The 25,087-nt window shown below is 39.8% G+C and overlaps 1 protein-coding gene across 1 annotated transcript; it reads left to right on the top strand.

Annotated features, from left to right (window-relative positions):
- The first annotated feature begins 3,646 nt into the window (after positions 1–3,646).
- TDO2 (tryptophan 2,3-dioxygenase) lies at positions 3,647–23,286 on the top strand. The gene is made up of 12 exons (XM_019926743.3): positions 3,647–3,681; positions 3,905–4,010; positions 5,345–5,435; positions 7,387–7,457; positions 8,459–8,586; positions 10,084–10,270; positions 11,349–11,456; positions 18,502–18,613; positions 19,232–19,289; positions 20,656–20,735; positions 21,308–21,398; positions 23,133–23,286. Exons 1-12 carry the CDS (start codon positions 3,647–3,649, stop codon positions 23,284–23,286), a joined length of 1,221 nt encoding a protein of 406 aa, XP_019782302.1.
- Positions 23,287–25,087: the final 1,801 nt, after the last annotated feature.

The raw sequence follows: 25,087 nt of genomic DNA, 5'->3' as shown, positions 1-25,087 counted from the left end.
TTTAATTCTCTTGAGATGCCCATCTATGGGAATCAAACAAAACATCAACAACAACAAAGCAACAAAGAAAGGCTACTTCATACAACAAAAGGCAATTCACCATACCAAGTAAATGAATGGAAATGGATTGCTGAATGGCTGCTATGTTTACAGAACTTTCTTTGCTTGGAGAGGAAAAAGATTTTGAAAAACAAAGGTAACTATTTCGTTCCTAAATGATGAATAAGAGATCTGCATATTGCTTTGGTTTTCTCCAAAGCAGAGCCTGAGGCAAGGGCTTGAGCAGAGGGAGTTTCTTTGGGAACTGGTCCCAGGAGGAGGTGAGGTGATGAGACAGGCAGGGAGGGAGGAAAAACCAAAATCAGGATTCCTTATGGAGGTCAAGGCTGTAGACAAGTGGGGATTCCGCTTGGATGGTCCCAGAAGGGTGTGGGGTGTTTTCAGAATCATCTTCTGAAAAACAGGATGCTGGGGCATTTATCCATGAGAAGTCCCCTCCTGGCTTTGTGTTTCCATGTCTGCCACCATCTCTAACTGTTGAGTAAGAAAAATGGGAACAGTTGGGCTGGAGAGTAGAGTGGGGATTGTGGCAGTTCTAAGATTTGAGGGTTATGTGAGAGAAGGAAATGGACCACTCCTCAGCAGATTACAGGTGGCCTTTTGCTTGAAACCAATGCTGTGTGGCTGAAGGAATAAAGTAAATTCCCCTCACTTTCTGAATTACGCCCAACACCAGCTCTTGCTAATTCTTCCCTTCGCTCCATCTCACAGGCTCACTCTCTACCCCCTAATCTTAGGCCAAGAAAAGAACCAGAGACATGGGTTTTTATTTTGACAGTCAAGTTATTTTTGATATTCCTTTAATATTCTTTTAGGACATATCTGAGAAAAAAATGTTATTTTGTCTCCCACGTTTTCAGTATTTTTACTTCTACAGGTTGGATGGTTTGGAGGGTTTCGTTCGGCCCAGGATTGGGCATGATTCTTGTCTTCTAAGCATGGACATCAGGCAGCTTTGCCTCTAGCATTTTCTCTCTGTAACCCATGGGTACACAGAGTTATGTGCTTGAGGACCCGTGAAGAGTTTAGAAGAGATTACCACAAAGCATTGCCTGTAGCCATATGGTCTCCTCTTTTCACCTGCTCTAATGTCTGAGGTTCTTACCGTGAGATTTCTTTGCGTTAAAGTATATTTCTAGAAGGTCTGTATAAAATATCCAGTACATAAGCTATGTTGGGAGCAGTAAGTATTACATTGGTTATAGAAGTTTTAAACCTGATCACGAAGAAAACGTTTTCAGTATGGGGTAAGCATCAGGTTGACAAATTGGTTTTCAAGTGGCAACATTTAAGTGTTGGCAAGATGCTGACCAGAATATAACTAGTCCTAAATCTCATAATATTTTCTATTGCAAAAATGAATGAGGGCTTCCCTGGTGGTGCAGTGGTTAAGAATCCGCCTGTCAATGCAGGGGACATGGGTTCGCGCCCTGGTCCGGGAAGATCCCACATGCTGCGGAGCAACTAAGCCCGTGCGCCACAACTACTGAGCCTGCGTGCCACAACTACTGAAGCCCGTGCTCTGAAACAAAGAGAAGCCACCGCAATGAGAAGCCTGCGCACCACAAGGAAGAGTAACCCCCGCTCGCTGCAACCAGAGAAAGCCCGCATGCCCGCACGCAGCAACGAATACCCAACACAGCCAAAAAAAGAAAGAAAAGAATGAGAATACATGTGTTTGAGCGCTGTCATTGTAGCTACTGTCCTGGCTGAAGGAAACAAGCTTTTCTTAGGTTAATTTAGGATTTCTCTGGTGCACTGAATTCAAATCTTTGAATAATCAGCTCTTGTGTTGCTCAGATAAGCCACTTGAATTGACACTGCTTAGGAGATCTAAGTAGAATGTTGTTTAAAAAAAAAAAAGACAGAAAATTTTTTTGCTTCTAAAATATCTAACTTTTCTAATATATAGTGAAAACAACATCATTTCCTTATTTCTTTCACTAGCATGGGGACCAGTAAGTGAAGATCATTTCTCAGCTGAAAGGCTTAAAGAGAGTAGAATAAATTATTTAGCTGTATTCTTTGTAAACACACACTTAGCTGAATAACCACGTAGAGAAGGAGGAGCTATTAAATATTTTCTGCTTCCAGACACTCTGGGCCAGCACACCAGGAACAATTGCTACCTTTCCTGCTGACAACCCCCAGTCCAGGGAATAAGCAATGGCCTGAGGTATCTGTAAACACCCCAGTGGAGTACAGGGATCTAGGATGTGATTTAGATGATTTCCCAGCTCTTATAACATTTTCATGCTGTTTATACTTCTGTAAAACTGCATTGATGCTACAATTTATTATAGTCATAAAATCAGAATTTTCATGTGGATGAAGACCTTCGAAATTACAATCAACTTTAACACATTCATTGCTTTGGATGAAGAAGTTGATGTGTACAGGCATTAAGTGAATTTTCCCATATCGCAAATTAGTCAGCCAAGACTAGAAATGAAGCTTCTGACTTCTGATGACATAAATCCATCCCTTTAGACGGTGAGAGAAATAGGAAAAACTGTCTGTCTGTGTGTTTTTTCGTGCCTCTCAGAGGCGGGTGGGGGGGGGATGGAGCTTCTGCCCTGGCTCCAGGGGCCTCAAAGCAACGGTTTAGAAGTTAGTCCAGTAAATAATGTTTTCTAGAAAGAATACTTTCTCACAGACATTGCTTGGAACCCTGGGCACGTTATTATCGTTTAGAAATTGTCTGCATTGCATCATAACACGTGATTTGGCAACGTGAGAGTCTGGATGCGGCAATGCTAACTTTGTGTTCTCAAAGCAATGTCACCGTCACCATTTTATTAAACATGTACGTCCACCTGACCAAGCTCATTATATGTTGTATCCTGGAAAAAAAAAAAGGAAAAAAGAAATAAAAATAAAAACTGTCTGCAGACAAAGTGGGATGACTGCCACTGCCTGGTAATCAGGGTGTGACAGGTAACCGGTAAATTAATAATGTGCATTTAAGTTCCAATTCAATACAGCAGCCTAACTGCTGCTAATCATTAGATGAGATTCAGGCCAGAAGAGCTATGAAGAGGGGCTGGAAACGGGGTTTAAGCATGAATCCTGCGTCTGTTACATAACGAATTTCCTTCCCCAGAGACATTCGAGGTCCGTTTGTAGCTGAGGAGTTGTAAGAATATTCAAATGTGAGACTGAGAGAATAAATATTTGTTTTTCTCATACAGTGTACAAGCTTACCCTCTTATACACTGAAACACTATGAAAATGTGCTCTTGGAACAGAACAGTTAAATCTTTGGGTTGTTCCCTTTGCCTCTTACCGAGTTAGTTGCTCCTTGCTACTGTGGATATGAAAGCAGAAGTTGACAAGTCCAATATTGTTAGGCAGAACACACACTTCTAGCAAACAAACTGTCCCAAACACAAATCCACGCTAACGTTTACCAAAGTTCAGCTTCTGTTCCAGCTGAAACAAGAGCCTTGGTAAGAGACACAGAGGGGCTGATTGGCTGGGCAGGGTGGGCAGGGTCCATAAAAGGCAGCTGTGGAACATCTGGGGGGCAAAGACATCACCCGGCCAGAGGCAAAGCTCAGGGCTCCTGTGACAGCACGTCTTCACCATGAGTGGGTGCCCATGTTTAGGAAGCAGCTTTGGGTGAGTATTTACCTCTATCCTAAGTATGGGTAAGCTCTTAGGAATGTCAAGTATGAACACTAATTTCGGAATTTCAAAAGCAAGGGTGAACACTGTCACCTTTCTTCCCTTGTTTAATAATCTACTTTGAAAAGTTAGCAATAAGGGAATTCTCATCAGTCCTTTTATTAGTTATTGTTCCTTTTCAAGCTCTATTTTTTTCTTCTCACTTTTTCATCTGCAGATATGCTTTTAAAAACCTCTCTGTACAAGGCAGTGAAGAAGACAAATCACAAATGGGTGTGAATAGAGCCAGTAAAGGGGGACTTATCTATGGGAACTACCTGCAAGTAAGTGGCAGAGTCCTCACAAGGAGGAGCTTTCATTGCTAAGCGCTAGGTGACATTTTCATGTTGGGGTTTCTGTTTGTTTGTCTTCTCAGTCGCCAAATAGTTTTCTGGACCTAAAGATATCTCTTTTCATACACACGTATGCTTTTTCAAGTTTTGTTAGAACACGTCAAGAGACTCGTATGTGAAGATTCACCTGCCTGACAGAAATACAATGACAGCAGAGAATGCAGAACCCAGGCCGAGGACACATGGGATGAGATAAAGCACAGATAACTGGCAGGCGTTGCACAACTTGTATACCTGAGACCCGGTTACTGAATCCCAGCCCAGATAACTGCAAATGTAGCCAGAACATTTTCTCTTTTAAATTCTTTATCGTAAACTAGAAATGTTGAAGGCGTATGTTTAGATGAAAGAAAGATGTTACAAAGAGGCATTTGGAGATTATTTTTATCTTTTTTTTTTTTTTGGCCATGCCACGCGGCATGTGGGATCTTAGTTCCCCGACCAGGGATTGAACCCATGCCCCCGAGGTGGAAGCGTGGACTCTTAACCGCTGGACTGCCAAGGAAGTCCCTGGAGATTATTTTTAAGACGTGAAGTGATTAGAGCCCTTGATGCCCTTGTTGGTGAGTTTCTAAGGATGAGCTGACAGGCAACATTAAGGTCTTAGAATCGACTCTTTAGGAGAATAAAAGAGCAGCGGACACACAGTAGACTAAGCAAGCTATGAAGCTTTTATAGATGGAAGGGACATGAGGGTCAAGAGATGGGGCAAGAGATGGAAGGGACATGATTTCTCAGTGAGGGTAACAGCATTTGTTACGATAGATTCCTACCAAATATACTTTCTTCTGAAAAGAATAAAACTCATGAATTCAACTCATTCTTTATGAAGACACATTAATTGTTTAAAAGAAAGTAGATTGGTTCCTGAGCATTTGGGATTTGGGGGACTTTTTTCAGTATTGTATTCTATTTATTAAAGTTGGTAAAAATCTAGTTTTGCGATTTCAAAATCAGTCTTTCTTTGTAATCTTTTCTCCAGCTTTATCAAGATATAATTAACATATAACATTGCATAAGTTTAAGGTGCACGCACGTTGATTTGATACACTTATATATGGCAAAGTGATTACCACCAGAGCATTAACATGCATCATGTCACATAATAGCCCTTTCTTTTTTTTGCGGTGAGAGCACTTAAGATCTAGTATGTAATGCATTGTCATTAACTATAATCACTATGCTCTACGTTAGATCCACATAACGTATTCATCTTGTAACTGGAAGTTTCTACAAAATCAGTGTTTCTATTTTTTTGTTTAAAGTTGGAAAAAGTTTTGAATGCGCAGGAACTTCAAAGTGAAATAAAAGGAAATAAAATCCATGATGAGCATCTTTTCATCATAACTCATCAAGGTAAGTTGCACACAAGGTTGGACAGTAGCCATTCATAGGAATTTCCCATCAGTAATGAGGAAAGTTACCACACTTTTACCTGTAAGATGGGGGAGGACTAAGAAATCCCCGTTGTTAGGATGCTCGCGAATCCTTCGCTGCCAGGCAAGTTCTCATAGGACCTCCTTCCGCGATTTATAACAGTCTTCTTTCTGCTACCTCGGTGCTTGTTGGATCAGTTAGGACTCTGCCCTAAACCCGAGGGGGCTTTCTATCTCTTGGAATTCACAAAGAATTTGCAAGCTAAGATGTCACTTTTTCTCCACTTGGAACGTTAGGAGACTATTTTCAAGAAACAGATCCCTCACATTTACTGTAACTTTACATATCCTACGGAGAGCTGGTACTAAAGAGGAATGTGAATTTTGTCTAAAATGTGTGTTCCTACTCTCCATACTTCTGCTTCTGGGTAGTGGTTTTTAACGTAGAGTCCTTGACTTTGGAAGTTTAGGAAGTCCCTGAACTCTTTGAAATTTTGTGCAAAATTTCACAAACATGTCTTTCAGAGGTCTGTGACCCCCAAACCTTTAGATTTCCTCTAAGATTGTTGGTGTCATAATTCTGCCATCTGGCTGACCAGGGCCCAGCGACTCCTGCGGGTCGGTGCTGCGTTTCTAGATGTTTCCTTGTCCTATCAATTCTTTGTGCCTTTTCCTCAAATGAGTGTTTTCTTCGCGGACTGGCTAATATGATCGTCTCCTTTGAGTTAAACAGAATTAAAAATGGAAAATAATGGGGCTAATGTGTTACTTCTCCTGTTTTTTTATGTTGCCATTTTTATCAGTGGCTCGAAGGCAAAATCAGCAGGGGAGGAATCACCGCAGGGCAGCACACGTTGGGAATCAGAAATCTGTTTCGAATCCCATCTCTACCATTAAAGATGGTGTAACCTCGGTCAGGTTTCTTGACCAGTAATTCTCGCCATTTCCCCTCCTATACAATGGAAAGAATGATTGTTTCCTCTCATGCATAGAGTTGCTGTGAGGATGACATGAGTAACGTGCACTAAGCACTGAGCTCAAGGTAGAGCACACAGTCAGCACACAGCGAATGGTAGCACCTATCGTCTGATGCGGAGACTTTCCTTCCATCAGAACACGTGGTCAGTGGGTCATGGGACCAGCTACACCAAGTTAAACCTGAAAACGTGACTCACAAACTGATCCAAAAATACATTTGGTTTGCTCTTTTTGTCCACATATGGAAAACAGATTTCTGAAAGTCTCCTTAAATGTAATTTAAAGGTACAATTTGATCCCCTTCATTAGTACAGAAGCACAGCCTGCGCCCAAACAGAAGACGCTAGCGATCACTAAGGTGATTGGTTTCCACGCTCCTTTAGTGACTACACTGGCTGTTTAATTCATCTATTTATATAATAATCACCCAGCATTTATCTTACGCCAAACACTGTGCTAGGAACTGTGGGAAATAGATGAGTATGACAGAGTTTCATCCTGTTCATAGCTTGTCCTCCCCATAGAGTCCAAGTCCCTAGAAACAAATACGTTGTCATACTCATTAGGTTAACGTGTATTAGGGTCTCACTCTATAGAAGTTTAGTACCACTTCCACTTCTCCACACACCTCCAGCTTCCACACGGGAAGTTAGATTTAGATTATGTGCTATATCCTCAAGGACATTAACAATATTTTGTTGAGAGAAGTCGTTTGGAAAATAACGTAAAGCATATGGATAACACGCCTGGCATATTCAAGCGCTCAGTAAAAGGAGGCTGTTACAACTTTATCACTAATATTTGTTTGTAGCATAAAATGGGGCTATATTGGCCTTTATTGAATTTTAAGTTCCATTTTGATTTCTCTTTCAGTGTGTTAACCGAGTCTTTCATATAACTATGGTCAAAATGCTCCCATCACTTTCCAACTGACAATGATTTTCCCCTCACAGCTTATGAACTCTGGTTTAAGCAGATCCTCTGGGAACTGGATTCTGTTCGCGAGATCTTTCAGCATGGCCACGTGAGTTGCCATGTCACAATATTGTTTTCATATTTTTCTTGGAGAAAGTAGAAAGTGTTATTAATGGGAAAAGTTTAACACCAAATGGTGGAATTATAACTTAACGGGGGAAAAATGTTTGTAGCGGAGAAGAGTTTAGTCACATCTTCCCAGCCTCGTCATCACCTTGCTTCAAGGTTCCTTTCCGATTTTAGTTTCAAGCCCCTTGCTTAGAACTCCATATTTTTCCCTTAAAAAAAAGTTATGACGAACGACGGTGGATTGCCAGGACAGCTAATGCCGATTCGTTCATCAGTAGGTACCAGAATTGTATTTCTACTGAACGTCTGCATGGGAAGACAGGAGCAATGGTGAGGAAAGGAGACGGAGAGAAAGAGGAGGGGAAAGTGGGAGGGGATGCGGGGGAGGGCAGAGAGGGGCGCCCCGCGAAGCTCCCGCAGCCTCCCTCCCAGCCCGCATCCTGCCCACACCTTCCTCCGCCCTTGGAGGACACAGGACCCAGCCTTGGGTCCCCCAGCTCGGAGCCCCTGCGCCAAGGGGGCTGGGAGGAGAGAACATCCATCCTCGGACAGTGCCCTTCTCGAACGCAAACCCCATCCGTCTCAGCGGCAACTCCCGCCTCAGGACGGAGCCCACGGACCCAGGGGTCTGCTTAACCTGCACGCACGGGTCCCCATGTTCCCCTGGACTTTATTCCTTAAAGCAAAACTAGCAGAGGCATTTGCTAAGGAATCGGTGGGAGTTGTGGTCCAGAATTTACCTAAAACTTGCTTCCATATAGTTTTCTATTTTTAAAGAAAAAAATGATTTTGAGGTTGCAGGCGCTCCTTGTACGCAATTCAGAGTTGCTATGAGTTCAGGGTTGACCTAAGGCACATTTTAGTGCCAAGGTCCCTCCTTAGAGTAGAGACGGCATTAACAGGAACACATCGTTATTTACACTCTATTTAGTGTCTTCCAGAGCTGAGGCCTGAGGACTCTGTTCATCTCCTAACCCCCAGGTCAGGGATGAGAGGAACATGCTGAAGGTGGTGACCCGAATGCACCGAGTGGGGGTGATCCTCAAGCTCTTGGTCCAGCAGTTTTCCGTCCTGGAGACCATGACAGCCTTGGACTTCAACGACTTCAGGTGTGCACGCGACTTTGTCAACACGCAGGGGTTACCCTCCCATTCTGATGGGCTGGAGAGAATGTGTGTGCTGTGTTGTGTGACGTAAGAAGCCTGTCCTGCTGACACTGTCACTGGGAACACTCGGGAATCATCACCACAAGCATTTAAGCAGCTACTGAAAATACTTCATCCCTTTCCTCTTACATAGGAACACAGCACGATCCGTGAATTTCAATTCATCGTGTGTGCCCAATTTTTATCCCCAAAGGATTTTAGACAACTTACCAAAATGGCTAAAAAGGCTGATATAATACACATAACTAAAGTTAAATGATTAAAAACTAAAAATAAAAGAGAAACAGGAGTGATATATAAAGAAACATGTCAGCATAAGTTATAGATTAAACTATAAATTTTATTTTTTAATACTTTAAAATTTTTATTTTATATTGGAGTATAGTCGATTAACAGCTATACCCAGGTGTGTTAGTTTCAGGTGTACAGCTAAATGATTCAGTTATACATAGACACGTATCTATTCTTTTTCAAGTTCTTTTCCCATTTAGGTTATTACAGACTATTGAACAGTTGAACTATAAATTTTAGAGGTACATATCCAGGAAGATATCTATCTATCTATCTATGAAATCTTTTCTCATAACCAAAATTTGAGAAGAAATCTTCCTAAGAGCGTCAGGTGCATTTACTGATGGAACAGACAGTGTCTTCTACATATTTGATGATCAAATGAAAAGTGGTAGAATTCCTTTGTAGTATATTTAACAACTTGAAGTTTTAGTACCAGTTAGATGAAGGAAATTTGTAAGGATGTGAGTTACGTGGGGTGGGAGTACTCACACTTTGTGATGCCCTATTTTGTGCTAGGCAACATCCCATTCATTTTACTTGTAGGGTCTTACCAGTGCTCATAATAATACTAGGTAGCGAGATTAATGAATTGAACTTTAAAGAGAAATGGAATAATATATATATTTTTGGCCGCATGGCTTGCGGGATTTCCCCCACCAGATTGTCCCTGGGCCACCGCAGAAAAAGCGCCAAGCCCTAACCGCTGGACTGCCAGGGAATTCCCTTGAATAATACTTATAAAGAAACTTTTAGCACTATTGAATGAAAAATATTGCTCCGTGTTCACCTGTCTTTATCTTAGGAAAAGCTTAGTATACACACATGCATGTACGTGTCTGCATGTGTACGTATAAGTTTACATGTAAACACACACACATAGATAAACACACACATACATACACATATGACCTTTCACAGACTATACAAACATCAACTGGCAGTGACAATGATGGCTAAGACCTCGTTGTCCTGATTTTGGTGAAGTCCAAGTCCTGGGTCCAACGCTAGGCAGTTGTGTGTCTGTGTGTGGTGATGCCTGGGAGAGTCACACTGACCACCTTTCCCAACAGAAGAGACCCTTGCGGCGATTGGCCATGACAACAATCTCCTTCCTCCTCTTCTGCCCTACCCCACCTGTTCTCACAGAGAGTACTTATCCCCGGCATCAGGCTTCCAGAGTCTGCAGTTCCGACTGTTAGAAAACAAGCTAGGGGTTCTTCAGAGCTTGAGGGTCCCTTACAACAGAAGACACTACCGTGATAACTTCAGGGGAGAAGACAACGAGCTACTACTGAAGTCCGAGCAGGAAAGGACCCTCCTGCAGCTGGTGGAGGTGTGTGTGCAAAGGCCACTGGGAACGCCTAGCTCAGCACACCTGGTTACTTGAGCTTCTGCGACACCCGGATTTTAAAATTCATATCAAAGTTGGGTCGCGTTCATTGTAAATAAGAGAAGAATGAATGTATAGAAATACTTTAGCTGGTAAATTCCACTAATTAAAATATTAAAAGCTCTCTTGAGAACTTCAGAGAGATTTATATAATCAATGATATGTTAATATTTAATAACCTCCTTATCTTATTATAACAATCCTTTTAAATATTCCTGCTAAGCAACATTGGATTAGCTGATTTTTAAATTGGGTGTGGTTATTTATTGAATGAGCTTTATTTCTTTAAAATATTCCATAATTGAGAAGTTCCACAAGTTGTGTTTCTTAATTAAACTAAGTCACTAAGATTCTATCCTTCAGAATTCTTTCCCTTCATATCTTACTTCTCTGTGGGTCTGTAAATGACCTTGAGGAATTATTAATTTGTTCTTGCATAAGTAATTATTAAATAAGGATTGTATAGTCTTGAGTTCCTTGACAAAGTCTTTTCCTTTGCAAATTTAATTTTTATTTTAGTGAATTTGCACAGATTCGGTTTTATTTCTGGATTAAAAATCCTGTGGCATCTTAAAATAATTGAGCGGTCAGTTGACTTCAAAGTTGCTAAGTGTACAATGTCCCTGCGTTTAGAAGAAATCATATCTTATACAGGTCATGATTCCTTCAGCTCCTAAGACATAAACTATTTTGAGAATAAACCAGAAGCCCTCATTAAAAGAATGTATAGATATGTTCATAGATTTATAGAAAAAAACTGGGATTTCTGTAATAATATATTTCTTAATAAAGAGTAAATATCTTTAATGTGATTTCTTTTAAGATTAGGAGAATAAAATATTGCTATTTTATAAATGAAGAAATTGAAGGGAAAGAGAAATATTTACCCACAAAAAAACTTAGGATATATGTTTCTCAAAACCATGAAAATTTTCTATTTCAAGTTCATAAATGTTTGTTACAAAGCATTTTACATATTTTAAATTTTACAATGTATTTACTTGAAAAATATTTATTTCAGGCATGGCTGGAAAGAACCCCAGGTTTAGAGCCACATGGATTTAACTTCTGGAGAAAGTTTGAAAACAACATTGTCAAAGGCCTGGAAGAAGAATTCACAAGAATTCAGGTATTTGTGAAGCCATAAGTAAACATAAGTTTGCTACAGGAGAAGTACTGGGAATTTCATTTTAACCATTTTCTATTAATCTTTCGTTTTCCTCATATTCTTTTACAAATGCATCTGCTTGGAATATATGACGTGATTGATTTAATTTTACTGATGTGCAATAAAAATTAAATGAAGAAGTTGATTGTAAGCAAGACTTTGAATAGATGAGACTAATAGACCTTTCTCATTTATATTGAAAATATCATGTTATGACCAGTTCTAGACAGAAGTGGACTCACAAAGGACCAGTGATCCAATACACTAAGCCATATAACTTTCCTTCACTCTGATATGTCTGCTGAGTTCTTATTGGCTCTCAGACAATGTCAAGTTTCTCTCAGTTAAAAAAATATATATTGTAGATTCCTCAATTTCCCTCACGTTATGGGCCCCATATCCTTTCTTCATGACCAAATTTCTTGAAAGAGTTGTTTCAATTCTACACCTTGAGAGGCTGTGTCACGAGATGTTTAAAGCAGGGACCTGATGCCACAGTCATGGGTCAAGTCCCCCGTCCCTGCTTGGCGACCCTGTGCCATTGAACCCCTCCTGCTACCTAACCTCTCTTTGCTTTGCTCCCTTCACTGGCAAAATAGAAAATATGAGTATCTACCTCATAGGATTACTGTGAACATTACATGAGGTTCATATTCGCAGAGTATTTAGAACAGCAGTCAGCATGGTTATTTCTTTTTCTCCATCTAATTCTCGCCCCGGTTCAGTCTGCCTTCCTGCCCGTCATTCACAAATGGTCACAGGTACCTAAATCCAATGACCACTTTTATCTCCATTTTACTTCACTTCCTACTGGCTTTACTACTAATGACTACTTACACTTTCTTGAACATTTTCCCCCATGGTTTTGGCATTAACATTGTGTCTTCATCTAGTGTGCTGGCCCTTGTTTCTCTCTCTCCTTTTCACAAGGGCTCAGAGCCCTTGCATTCCGTCTCTGTCCTCTTCCACCAGTGAACTCGTTTATACCCACTGCTTCAGCATCTGCTAAGACACGAGTAATCCTCAACTGTTTAGCTTAGTTAACTCTTTAAATTTCTTTTTTTCTTGCTTTTTAAAAAAATATTTATTTGGCTGCTTCAGGTCTTAGTTGGGGCGGGATCTTTTGTTGCAGGGTGGGGCCTCTTCCTTGAGGTGCACGGGCTTCTCTCTAGTTGTGGCTTGCGGGCTCCAAAGTGCATGGGCTCAGTCAGTAGTTGTGGTGCACGGGCTGTTGCCCCGCGGCATGTGGGATCTTAGTTCCCTGACCAGGAATCGAACCCACATGCCCTGCATTGGAAGGCGAATTCTATTTTATTTTTTATCTTTTTTACTTTTTATTTTTTTAACATCTTTATTGGAGGATAATTGCTTTACATTGTTGTGTTAGTTTCTGCTGTATAACAAAGTGAATCAGTTATATGTATACATATGTCCCCATATCCCCTCCCTCTTGCGTCTCCCTCCCACCCTCCCTATCAAACCACTCTAGGTGGTCACAAAGCACCGAGCTGGTCTCCCTGTGCTATGCAGTTGCTTCCCACTAGCTATCTATTTTACATTTGGTAGTGTATATATGTCCATGCCACTCTCTCATTTCGTCCCAGCTTACCCTTCCCCCTCCCTGTGTCCTCAAGTCCATTCTCTACGTCTGCCTCTTTATCCCTGTCCTGCCCTTAGGTTCCTCAGAACCATTTTTTTCATAGAGTCCATGTATGTGGGATAGCATATGGTATTTCTTTTTCTCTTTCTGAATTACTTCACTCTGTATGACAGACTCTAGGTCCATCCACCTCACTACAAATAACTCAAGTTTGTTTCTTTTTATGGCTGAGTAATATTCCATTGTACATATGTGCCACATCTTTATCCATTCATCTGTCAATGGACACTTAGGTTGCTTCCATGTCCTGGCTATTGTAAATACAGTTGCAATGAACATTGTGGTACAAGACTCTTTTTGAATTATGGTTTTTTTCAGGGTATATGCCCAGTAGTGGGATTGCTGGGACATATGGTAATTCTATTTTCAGCTTTTTAAGGAAACTGCATACTGTTCTCCATAGTGGCTGTATCAATTTACATTCCCACCAACAGTGCAAGAGGGTTCCCTTTTCTCCACACCATCTCCAGCATTTATTGTTTGTAGATTTTCGATGATGGCCATTTGACTGGTGTGAGGTTGATACCTCATTGTGGTTTTGATTTACATTTCTCTAATGATTAGTGATGTTGAGCATCCTTTCATGTGTTTTTTGGTAATCCATATATCTTCTTTGGAGAAATGTATATTTAGGTCTTCTGCTCATTTTTGGATTGGTTTTTTTTATGTTTTTGATATTGAGCTGCATGAGCTGCTTGTATATTTTGGAGATTAATCCTTTGCCGATTGCTTCATTTGCAAATATTTTCTCCCATTCTGAGGGTTGTCTTTTCGTCTTGTTTATGGTTTCCTTTGCTGTGCAAAAGCTTTTAAGTTTCATTAGGTCTCATTTGTTTATTTTTGTTTTTATTTCCATTTCTCTAGGAGGTGGGTTAAAAAGGATCTTGCTGTGATTTATGTCATAGAGTGTTCTGCCTGTGTTTTCCTCTAAGAGTTTTAAAGTGTCTGGCTTTACATTTGGGTATCTAATCCATTTGGAGTTTATTTTTGTGTATGGTGTTAGGGAGTGCTCTAATATCATTCTTTTACAGGTAGCTGTCCAGTTTTCCCAACACCACTTGTTGAAGAGGCTGTCTTTTCTCCATTGTATATTCTTGCCTCCTTTATCAAAGATAAAGTGACCATATGTACATGGGTTTATCTCTGGGATTTCTATCCTGCTCCATTGATCTATATTTTTGTTTTTGTGCCAGTATCATACTGTCTTGATGACTGTAGCTTTGTAGTATTGTCTGAAGTCTAGGAGCCTGATTCCTCCCGCTCGATTTTTCTTTCTCAAGATTGCTTTGGCTATTTGGGGTCTTGTGTGTTTCCATCCAAATTGTGAAAGTTTTTGTTATAGTTCTGTGAAAAATGCCATTTGTAGTTTGATAGGGATTGCATTGAATCTGTAGATTGCTTTGGGTAGTATAGTCATTTTCACAATGTTGATTCTTCCAATCCAAGAACATGGTATATTTCACCATCTGTCGGTATCATCTTTAATTTCTTTCATCAGTGTCTTATAGTTTTCTGCATACAGGTCTTTTGTCTCCTTAGGTAGGTTTATTCCTAGGTATTTTGTTCTTTTTGTTGCAATAGTAAATGGGAGTATTTTCTTAATTTCTCTTTCAGATTTTTCATCATTAGTGTATAGGAATGCAAGAGATTTCTGTGCGTTAATTTTGTATCCTGCTACTTTACCAAATACATTGATTAGCTCTGGTAGTTTTCTGATAGCATCTTTAGGATTCTTTATATATAGTATCATGTCACTGCGAACAGTGAAGAAGTTTTACTTCTTATTTCCCAATATGGATTCCTTTTATTTCTTTTTCTTCTCTGATTGGTGTGGCTACAACTTCCAAAACTATGTTGAATAATAGGGGTGAGAGTGGGCAACCTTGTCTTATTCCTGATGTTAGTGGAAATGGTTTCAGTTTTTCACCATTGAGAATGATGTTGGCTGTGGGTTTCTCATATATAGTCTTTATTATGAGGAGGTAAGTTCCCTCTATGCCTGCTTTCTGGAGGGTTTTTATCATAAATGGGTGTTGAATTTTGTCAAAAGCTTTTTCTGCATCTATTGAGATGATCATATGGTTTTTCTCCTTCAATTTGTTAATATATATCACATGGATTAATTTGTGTATATTGAAGAATCCTTGCATTCCTAGGATAAACCCTACCTGGTCATGGTGTATGATCCTTTTATGTGCTGTTGGATTTGTTTGCTAGTATTTTGTTGACGATTTTTGCATCTATGTTCATCAGTGATATTGACCTGTAGTTTTCTTTTTTGGGGACATCTTTGTCTTGTTTTGGTATCAGGTTGATGGTGGCCTTGTAGAATGAGTGTGGGAGTGTTCCTCCCTTTGCTATATTTTGGAAGAGTTTGAGAGGGATAGGTGTTAGCTCTTCTCGAAATATTTGATAGAATTTGCCTGTGAAGCCATCTGGTCCTGGACTTTTGTTTGTTGGGAGATTTTTAATCACAGTTTCAATTTCAGTGCTTGTGATTTGTCTGTTTATATTTTCTATTTGTTCCTGGTTCAATTTCGGAAGGTTGTGGTTTTCTAAGAGTTTGTCCATTTCTTCCAGAAATTGTCCGTTTTATTGGCATATACTTGCTTGTGTCTCTTCTGATGATCCTTTGTATTTTCTTCAGTGTCAGTTGTTACTTCTCCTTTTACATTTCTAACTCTATTTATTTGAGTCTTCTCCCTTTTTTTCTTGATGAGTCTGGCTAATGGTTTATCAATTTTGTTTATCTTCTCAAAGAGCCAGCTTTTAGTTTTATTGATCTTTGCTATCATTTTCTTCATTTCTTTTTCATTTATTTCTGATCTGATCTTTATGATTTCTTTCCTTCTGCTACCTTTGGGTTTGTTTTGTTCTTCTTTCTCTAGTTGCTTTAGGATAAGGTTAGGTTGTTTACTTGAGATGTTTCTTGTTTCTTGAGGTAAGATTGTATTGCTATAACCTTGCCTCTTAGAACTACTTTTTTTTTCACACACACACACTGTATTTTATTTTTACAAGAGATAAATAAACTGACACCAAGCACTGTAAATGGATGACCACAACAAAATTAGAACTGCTTTTGCTGCATCCCATAGGTTTTGGGTCATTGTGTTTTCATTGTCATTTGTTTCTAGGTATTTTTTGATTTCCTCAGTGATCTTTTGGTTACTTAGTAGTGTATTGTTTAGCCTCCATGTGTTTGTATTTTTTTTCCTGTAATTGATATCTAATCTCATAGCGTTGTGGTCGGAAAAGATACTTGATATGATTTCAATTTTCTTAAATTTACCAAGGCTTGATTTGTGACCCAAGATATGATCTATCCTGGAGAATGTTCCATGAGCACTTGAGAAGAAAGTGTATTCTGTTGTTTTTGGATGGAATGTCCTATAAATACCAATTAAGTCCAGGTTGTTTAACATGTCATTTAAAGCTTGTGTTTCCTTATTTATTTTCATTTTGGATGATCTGTCCATTGGTGAAAGTGGGGTGTTAAAGTCCCCTACTATGGTTGTGTTACTGTTGATTTCCCCTTTTATGGCTGTTAGCATTTGCCTTATGTGTTGAGGTGCTCCTATGTTGGGTGCATAAATATTTACAATTGTTCTATCTTCTTCTTGGATTGATCCCTTGATCATTACTTAGTGTCCTTCTTTGTCTCTTGTAATTATCTTTATTTTAAAGTCTATTTTGTATGATATGAGAATTGCTACTCCAGCTTTCTTTTGATTTCCATTTGCATAGAATATCATTTTCCATCACCTCACTTTCAGTCTGTATGTGTCCCTATGTCTGAAGTGGGTTTCTTGTAGACAGCATATATATGGGTCTTGTTTCTGTATCCATTCAGCCAATCTATGTCTTTTGGTTGAAGCATTTAATCCATTTACATTTAAGATAATTATCAATATGTATTTTCCTATTACCATTTTCTTAATGGTTTTGGGTTTGTTTTTGTAGGTCTTTTCCTTCTCTTGTGTTTCCTGCCTAGAGAAATTCCTTTAGCATTTGTTGTAAAGCTGGTTTGGTGGTGCTGAATTCTCTTAGCTTTTGCTTGTCTGTAAAGGTTTTAATTTCTCCATCAAATCTGAATGAGGGATCCTTGCTGGGTAGAGTAATCTTGGTTGTAGATTTTTCCCTTTCATCACTTTAAAGATGTCCTGCCGCACCCTTCTGGCTTGCAGAGTTTCTGTTGAAAGATCAGCTGTTAACATTACGGGGATTCCCTTGTATGTTATTTGTTGCTTTTCCCTGCTGCTTTTAATACTTTTTTTGTATTTAATTTTTGATAGTTTGATTAATATGTGTCTTGGCGTGTTTCTCCTTGGATTTATCCTGTATGGGACTCTCTGTGCTTCCTGGACTTGATTGACTATTTCCTTTCCCATATTAGGGAAGTTTTTAGCTATAATCTCTTCAGATATTTCCTCAGTCCCTTTCTTTTTCTCTTCTTCTTCTGGGACCCCTATAATTTGAATGTCTTGGTTCAAGGACAACTTCTGCGGGATGTTCTTACCCAACCTCTCTGCTACTATAAGTTATTATGGACAACACTGTTCCTTTACACCACTGCCTATGGTTGTAATTTAACTTAAGTTTTCAGTGTTTCAGTCCCACCAGATAGAGATCAAGGGACTCAATTTTGCTCATGATTTTTATCTCTATCACATTAGCCTTATTTACTGAATAAATCAATAATCAATTGGCTATAGTGTGCACACACATTCTTACCACACAGTGTGGTTGTTCTGATGAATTGAAGACAATTGGGGAAACGGATTTTTGCTCCAGCCCAAGTAATTGAGTTGTAAGTAGCACATGTGTTGTAAGCAGGAAAATAAGAATTTCCTTAAACAAATCAATAGATGTCAAATAAAAAAATATACAACAGTGGAAACTATCTACGGAATTGTATTTCTAGAATACTGCACTGAAGATAGAATTTCAGTAGAATTAGTAGTATCTCTGACTAGGAATTCTTAATTTTTCCTAAGTGGAATTACTTTACTGCCTGTATTAAATAATTGCTGTCTAAAATTAGACCATCATTGACCACTTGTAGTTACCTCCAGCTTTGCCCATCTGAGTCCAGTTTTCTTGATATTTATGAAGAGAGTATTTGGATTTAACAAATCATTTAAACTTAAACAAAAGTATAGAACCAGTGGTATGAGGAAGGTCCTGTCTCATAAGCCGTAATTTCCAAGCTGCAGTATTAGATGATATAGTACATATCCTAAGTACACCCTTTCTGCACCCAGCTAGTTTTTTCTCACAAGCAATGTTTTCTAAAATAAGAATCTCTTCTCTCTTGGGAATATTAATGCAGTATTTTCCCCAAAGGCCAAGGAAGAGTCAGAGGAAAAGGAGGAACAAAAGGCTGAATTTCAGAAGCAGAAAGAGGTGTTACTCTCCTTATTTGATGAGAAACGCCATGAGCATCTCCTTAGTAAAGGTAGGCATTTCTATTCCGAGGATCCTTCCCCTGGAATGTAAGACCATGAGATCAAAAAGTCAAACCTTACTTGGGGGGAAGAAATGCACACTGATATTTCCACTCATAGGCACAAGGAATTTTTCATTTGTTGTGGAAGTTAAGTATTTTCTATACCAGGTTTCTCTTTTTTTTTAAGTGACTTAAAATATATTTAATAAACCTTATTTTATAATTCTATAATTTATTTGAAGTATTTCCAATAAGGTGTTCATAAATGATACAGGAACTTAGTATTTAGGAAAAGAAAAAAGGTCAAGTCCTTTTGTATGTGGCTGTTTATTGCTTGATTTCTAACCCTGCCTATTTAAAGGTTTTGAGAATTTAAAGTATGTGTGTATATATATATATATATATATATATATATATTTTTTTTTAAATTTGTCTTTTAAAATCTAATATTAAAATAATGTTTTAAATGATAGTTTTCCAAATTCAAGCTAAGGGATAAAATATTTAAACGAACATTCACATTCTTTTCTAAAGACATGTGACACAGTTATTTAAGGTGATGACTGCCAAGTGAACATGAGCGCCTTAAATTACCTATTAAATTAAAACTTGCTATGTGTCTTGCAGGAGAGAGACGGCTATCATACAAAGCACTTCAGGGGGCCTTGATGATATACTTTTACAGGTAAAAGCAAATCAAAAGAGGAGAGTTAAGGCATACAGCATGATTGTTTTAGTTATTTATTTTTGGTTTTCTTTGGCTGTGCCGCACGTCTTGTGGGATCTTAGTTCCCCAACCAGGGATGGAACCTGTACCCCTGGTAGTGAAAGCACTGAGTCCTAACCACTGGACCGCCAGGGAATTCTCAAAAGAGGTGAATTAGAAGTAAAAATGGAGGAGTAGATACAGATAATAAATCCAGTATAAAGCTTATACATTGCAATCATAGTTTTAAAAAAATCATTTAGATTTGGCGGGGGGGAAGCTTAGAAAATAATCGTGAAGTTTCATGAGGTTTTTCTTTATTTTAAATAGTAAGAGTCCAATTTTATACCTGTGGTGGGTAAAAAAACATAAAAACACACACAAATTAATCAATATCCTTTTCATTAAATTCTGCAGAGTGTTATGTCCATTAAGTGTCCTAAGGACACAAAGTTTAATCTGTCTCAGAAACTCAGCCACGAAATGGGTTCTGTCACTTAATGATGTTGTTATTCCTGTTTTGTAAGATGAAAAAAATGAAGTGAAAACACCTTATAAACTGTTGTTCTGCTTGTTCAGCAATTTCACGTCTGTCTTCACCATCCACAGTGTCTGGGGCATCCACGTCCTGTCCTCCTAGCCACGTGGGTGAACGGCCCATCTTTGTGTTTCATAGATTAAATGTGTCAGAGCAACAGATAGCACACTAGTAAAATGCAAAAAAAAATTAAAAAATCTGTGTTTACTGCATGTCTTACTTACTTGGGTTTATTTTTTAATCCTGTCCCATCTATTTTTCAGAATGGCAGCATAAAAAACCCTTCTGTTTTCCTCAAATGTTAGTAAGCATACGCTATTCAGGCTTATGTATCCTCGGCAGAAAATGCACTGAAAGAGCTGGGGGATTAGATGAAAAAGGAAACATATATCAGAGGGAGCTGTAACAAGCAGTCTTTGTTTTCACATTTTAACATCTTTGCCTGGAAGAAGTTTCTGACTGTTATTGGCTAGAAAATCCAAGATGGTGTCCGTGTCTGCCTTTAATGAGAACGGGTGTGAGGTGCGACTCTGGCGGGTCACTTCACGTCTATCGAGGAATGTTCGAGACTCTTACACACATGCTGCAACATGAGTCGTGTTAAGCCCTTTTATGAGATGAGGAAACTAAGCCTGGGAGAGAGATCAGAGCTGTCACAGCTCCTAAGAGGCAAAGGGGATGTTTGTTTCAGGCCCAACAGATGGTAGAACGTGTGTTCTTCCTGACACACTGGACTTGCCTGAACACTTCTTCTTATTATTATTACTATTATTTACTATTATTATTATTATTCTTTTTCTGCCCCAGGGAAGAGCCCAGGTTCCAGGTCCCTTTCCAGCTGCTGACCTCCCTCATGGACATGGACTCGCTCATGACCAAGTGGAGATGTAAGTCCCCCCGGACCCCCCAGAGCTGCTCCCTCCCTGGCACCCTCCCCTCCCCCATAGCTGTGGGTCGGGGTGGGGCTCCGTCGTAAAAGCAGCCGAGCAGCGGCTCTCAGGGCCGACCCATCCAGGGCGCGGCAGGCGCAGTGCCCAGCGCTCACGGCTCCTCTGTGGGCCCAGGAAGACGCTGTGTTTGATAAACAGAAGAAACAAGCAGGCTTAGGGTCGAAGCAGATTTCGCTTGTAATAGCAATGCACTCCTCTTGGCGTCAGTACAACTTGAAAATATAATTTCAATAGTTCGAGTTCATGGAGGAAGGGCCCCATGACGACACGAGTAGCGAGGGCTCATGTAAGTCGCAGGGGCTCCGCCCACGGCGTCCGAGGGCTGAGCGTGCGTAAGGATGGACGGACGCCCCGCGCAGCCTGGACCAGGCAGGGCGCCGGGCAACCGCCCCGCACCCTCATCCGCTCACACCTGAGCCTTCTACACGGCTGAGGGATAAGGGGAGGTGATAATCGTTACCGACCCCTTGTCCTTGGCGCACGTGGAGCTAACGCGTGTGTCTGTCTAGACAACCATGTGTGCGTGGTGCACAGGATGCTGGGCAGCAAGGCGGGCACCGGCGGGTCCTCGGGGTACCAGTACCTGCGCTCCACAGTGAGGTAAGCCGGGCATCCCTCCTCATCTCGGGGACCCACCATCGCCTTTTTCCCCACGGAGAAGCGCCTTATCTAGGAAAAGTCACTTATACTCCCTCCTGTCTGGACTGCCGGCAACCCATGTATCCTTAGATTAAGGGACTCCTGTGGGAGCCTTCGGAGGTCACTGCAAACATCCTTAGTTCTGGAAATTCATCACTGCATCCTGGGATGCGAGGGGGCGGGGTACCGATGTCTGCATGACCTGGGAGGGCAGGAACCAGGTAACCCAAGAAGCGTTTTCAACTTATTCTGGCTCAGGTCTGGGCTAGACTAAAATGGGTATCATTGATTCCGCCAAAGTCCTCCTGGCCAGATGAATGACACAGCTGAAAATAGGTTCTTGTTTGCCGAGATGACTCTCTTGTATAGGATAAAAACTACTCCCATGTGCTCCAGAGACTGCCTTTTTATATTGTTTACAAGGAAAGAAAGCAACATTTACTGAGCACTTCAAACATGCTAGAGAGATTTCTAGGACATTCATGTTCTTACTTTATTTAGTATTCACAGTATTATAGACAGATGGATATACAGATAGACAGACACATCTGAAAACTGGGAAACTTACAGAGCCCCGTGGGAAAGGAGAATTGAGAATAAATTAGATTTAGTCTTCAAAATTCTTTTTTTAAAATTTTATTGCAGTATAGTTGATTTCCAATGTTGTGTTAATTCCTGCTGTACAGCAAAGTGACTCCAAAATTCTTTATAATTCACTATTTTCATCCCTAGTCTTACTACCTGATGGACTAAGTTATAAAACACAGTGTTTCTATTTTCATCATTTGTAGAGATGTTCAGTTTCCCCGGGAATAAACGCTAGGCTGAATGAGTCACAAAAGTTATTGGTTTGAATTTTCACAGTCATTACACATTTTCTCTTTTCCTGGGAGTAAATTCTGTAAGCAGCATGAAACTGTAAATGATTGTACGAAACGAGCACAGCCATCAGGGGTGGTGGGAACGGTGAACACAAACAGCCTTCCTGGTGTGTCATTTTCTCATTAAATCTTCACAAAGGCCTGGTTAGAGGATGGGATTGTAGTTTTTACCTTACAGAGTTAGAAACCAAAACACTGAGCTTTAGACAACTTGCCCAGGGTCACATGAGTTGCAAATGAAAGAGCAAAATTTGAACCCAAATTTGACTGCAAAGACAAATGCTCTTCTGCTATAAAACTGCAAGTTAAAATAGTTGACTAACAAACACATGGCAATTTTAAATGTGAAAATCACTCTCATAGACATTTATTATAAATCTAAGATGGCATTTCAATTTATTAATGCACTCATGTCACTTATCCGGCAACAACTTAATGGGTGGGAAATATTTTCTGATGAACAACTAGGAATTCTGTGTGCTTTCAATTTATAATTTTGCATCCTGTCCTTTAAAAGTCAGAAACTAGGACACACCCTTATCTATGAAGGTAGCATGACAATAATAAAGCTCTAGGTTTTAATGTGGACCAGCCTGGTCCGGATCACCGAAACACGTAATATGGTTTTATGGGCATGAACCTTGGATGTGGAATAAAAAGGAAGCAATCTTAATACTAATACTCTTTGATACACACAACATGGAACATATACTAATGAATACTAATTATTTACGGCAAAATATCATTATTTGAGAAATTTAAAAATCTTTCATGTCAATAAGTCTAAAACATCTGTATATATGTGCTTCTCCAGTGACAGGTACAAGGTGTTTGTAGATTTATTTAATCTCTCAACATATCTGGTTCCCCGACACTGGATACCGAAGATGAACCCAGTTATCCATAAGTTCCTTTATACAGCTGAATATTGTGACAGCTCTTACTTCAGCAGTGATGAATCAGATTGAAATCATCTGCAAAAATTTATGAAGAACATTGATTTCTCAGGCTGCGGTCTTTATTGTCTATGAATTTTCATGACTACGCAGACTCCTAATGTAATATATGTTATACATATATATAGCATATATAGCACTGTAGCACTGATTCAACCTAAAAATAATTTTATTACCTCATGTTTGTGATGATATCAGACTCAACAGTAAGAAATTCAGTTACATTGTAACATTGTACCTAGTGTTTTCCTATTAGAGACAATGTCCCTGTGTTTACCTTAATGTAACCATTTAATATAATAATTTTCTCAGTTTCATACCTTATAAGCTTGTAAACTTCAGCTACTTCAAATATTTTATGCAATAAAATGTGTCATTCTGTACAAAGATGTGTTCAGTCAAAAAGTTTTGTAAATAGTAAATAAACTTTAGTCTTTTGACATATACTGTTTTGGAAACATTGTATTTGTTAGGACTCTTGGTGACCAAGGACAGAAATCTACCGGAAACTTACCTGCAGGGGGTTTATTGGGCAGTTTCTCCCATAGCTCCCAGAAGTGAGAGATGCTTGGGGAGCCTGGAGGCACGGGGATGGATCCAGCTCCTGGAGAACGCCATTCCCCAAACCTTGGAGGACCTGTCTCACCTCTTCTTCTCTGTCGGCGCTGGCCTCGCTCTGCCCTGTGGGCACCGGCTCCATCCTCAGGCTGTGTCCCTCTTCCTGCACCTCTGGACTCCCCCCAGCCCCAAGGCACGTGTCTGGCAGCCAGAGCCCACCCTAGCGCACCGCAGAATTGAGGTAGCGGGGAGTGTTCTTTCCAGAGGAAAGGAGAGGTGAACAGAGGAAGCAATGACCCGGTTCGTTTGGCATAAAATGGGTTAGATCAAGAGTTTAGATCAACAGGAGTTCCTTTCTTCTTTTTCTAGCTCAGTCTGTCAATACCTAGTGAAATTTCTGTTATGAGGGGAGTACAAAATATTATCAAAGAACTCTGGAATGCGCAGCCACCTTGACCGAGGGTGCTCATCTGCGGCAAGCAGTAGGTTCTTGATGGAAGTGAGCTATTCTTTGGTCTCAATTACAATTTTCTTATAAGGATCATATTGTCTAGTTTGTCTCTACATTACTTACATATACTTGCTTTTGCCTCCATGGCGTGTGTGTGAGTGTGTGTGTGTGTGTGTGTGTTTGTGTGTGTGTGTGTGTGTGTGTGTGTGTGTGTGTGTGTGCAGGGACAGGTACATGGTACCAGATGGTGGTTAAGCTGAAAAATCCAGAGACAAGTAGCGAGGCCAATGACACTCCCTTTGAAATAAGTCAGCAAGTTTGAGATCAAATGCATCTATTAATTATCTACTTTGGTCCAAACTACCAGTTTAATCCCCAGTTTCCTCTCTATGTATTGGGATAAAATACTTATAATCTTGGCTTTTTCTCAGGAAGTAATGAAGAAATATGTTACTGGATATTCCGTCCATCAAGATGCCTTGGAATCCTGGAATAAATGCTATTTGTCAAGGCACGTTCTTTTAATAGACTAAATGAATGATCTGATTTAGTTATTTTTATCTCTGTTTCTTGGTGTGACTAGGTTATATAGGTGTAGTTTTTTTCAAATGATGTATCACTAATTCTTACGTAAATGTCGAAACCACTCATAATGCCAGTTAGTACCCTTGCCCCATTTAAACTTGCTTCTAGTGCCTACGACCCACTTTCAATAATTCTTAAATGAATCATGAATCCCTGTAGGGCTAATTTAGTATTTACTCTGAGATCCCAGTGAAATCACATCCAGGAACATCTTGGTTA

This window comes from Tursiops truncatus, chromosome 5 (genome assembly GCF_011762595.2).
Source record: "Tursiops truncatus isolate mTurTru1 chromosome 5, mTurTru1.mat.Y, whole genome shotgun sequence".
NCBI classification, from domain to species: domain Eukaryota; kingdom Metazoa; phylum Chordata; class Mammalia; order Artiodactyla; family Delphinidae; genus Tursiops; species Tursiops truncatus.
This window is presented reverse-complemented; position numbering and strand designations above follow the sequence as displayed.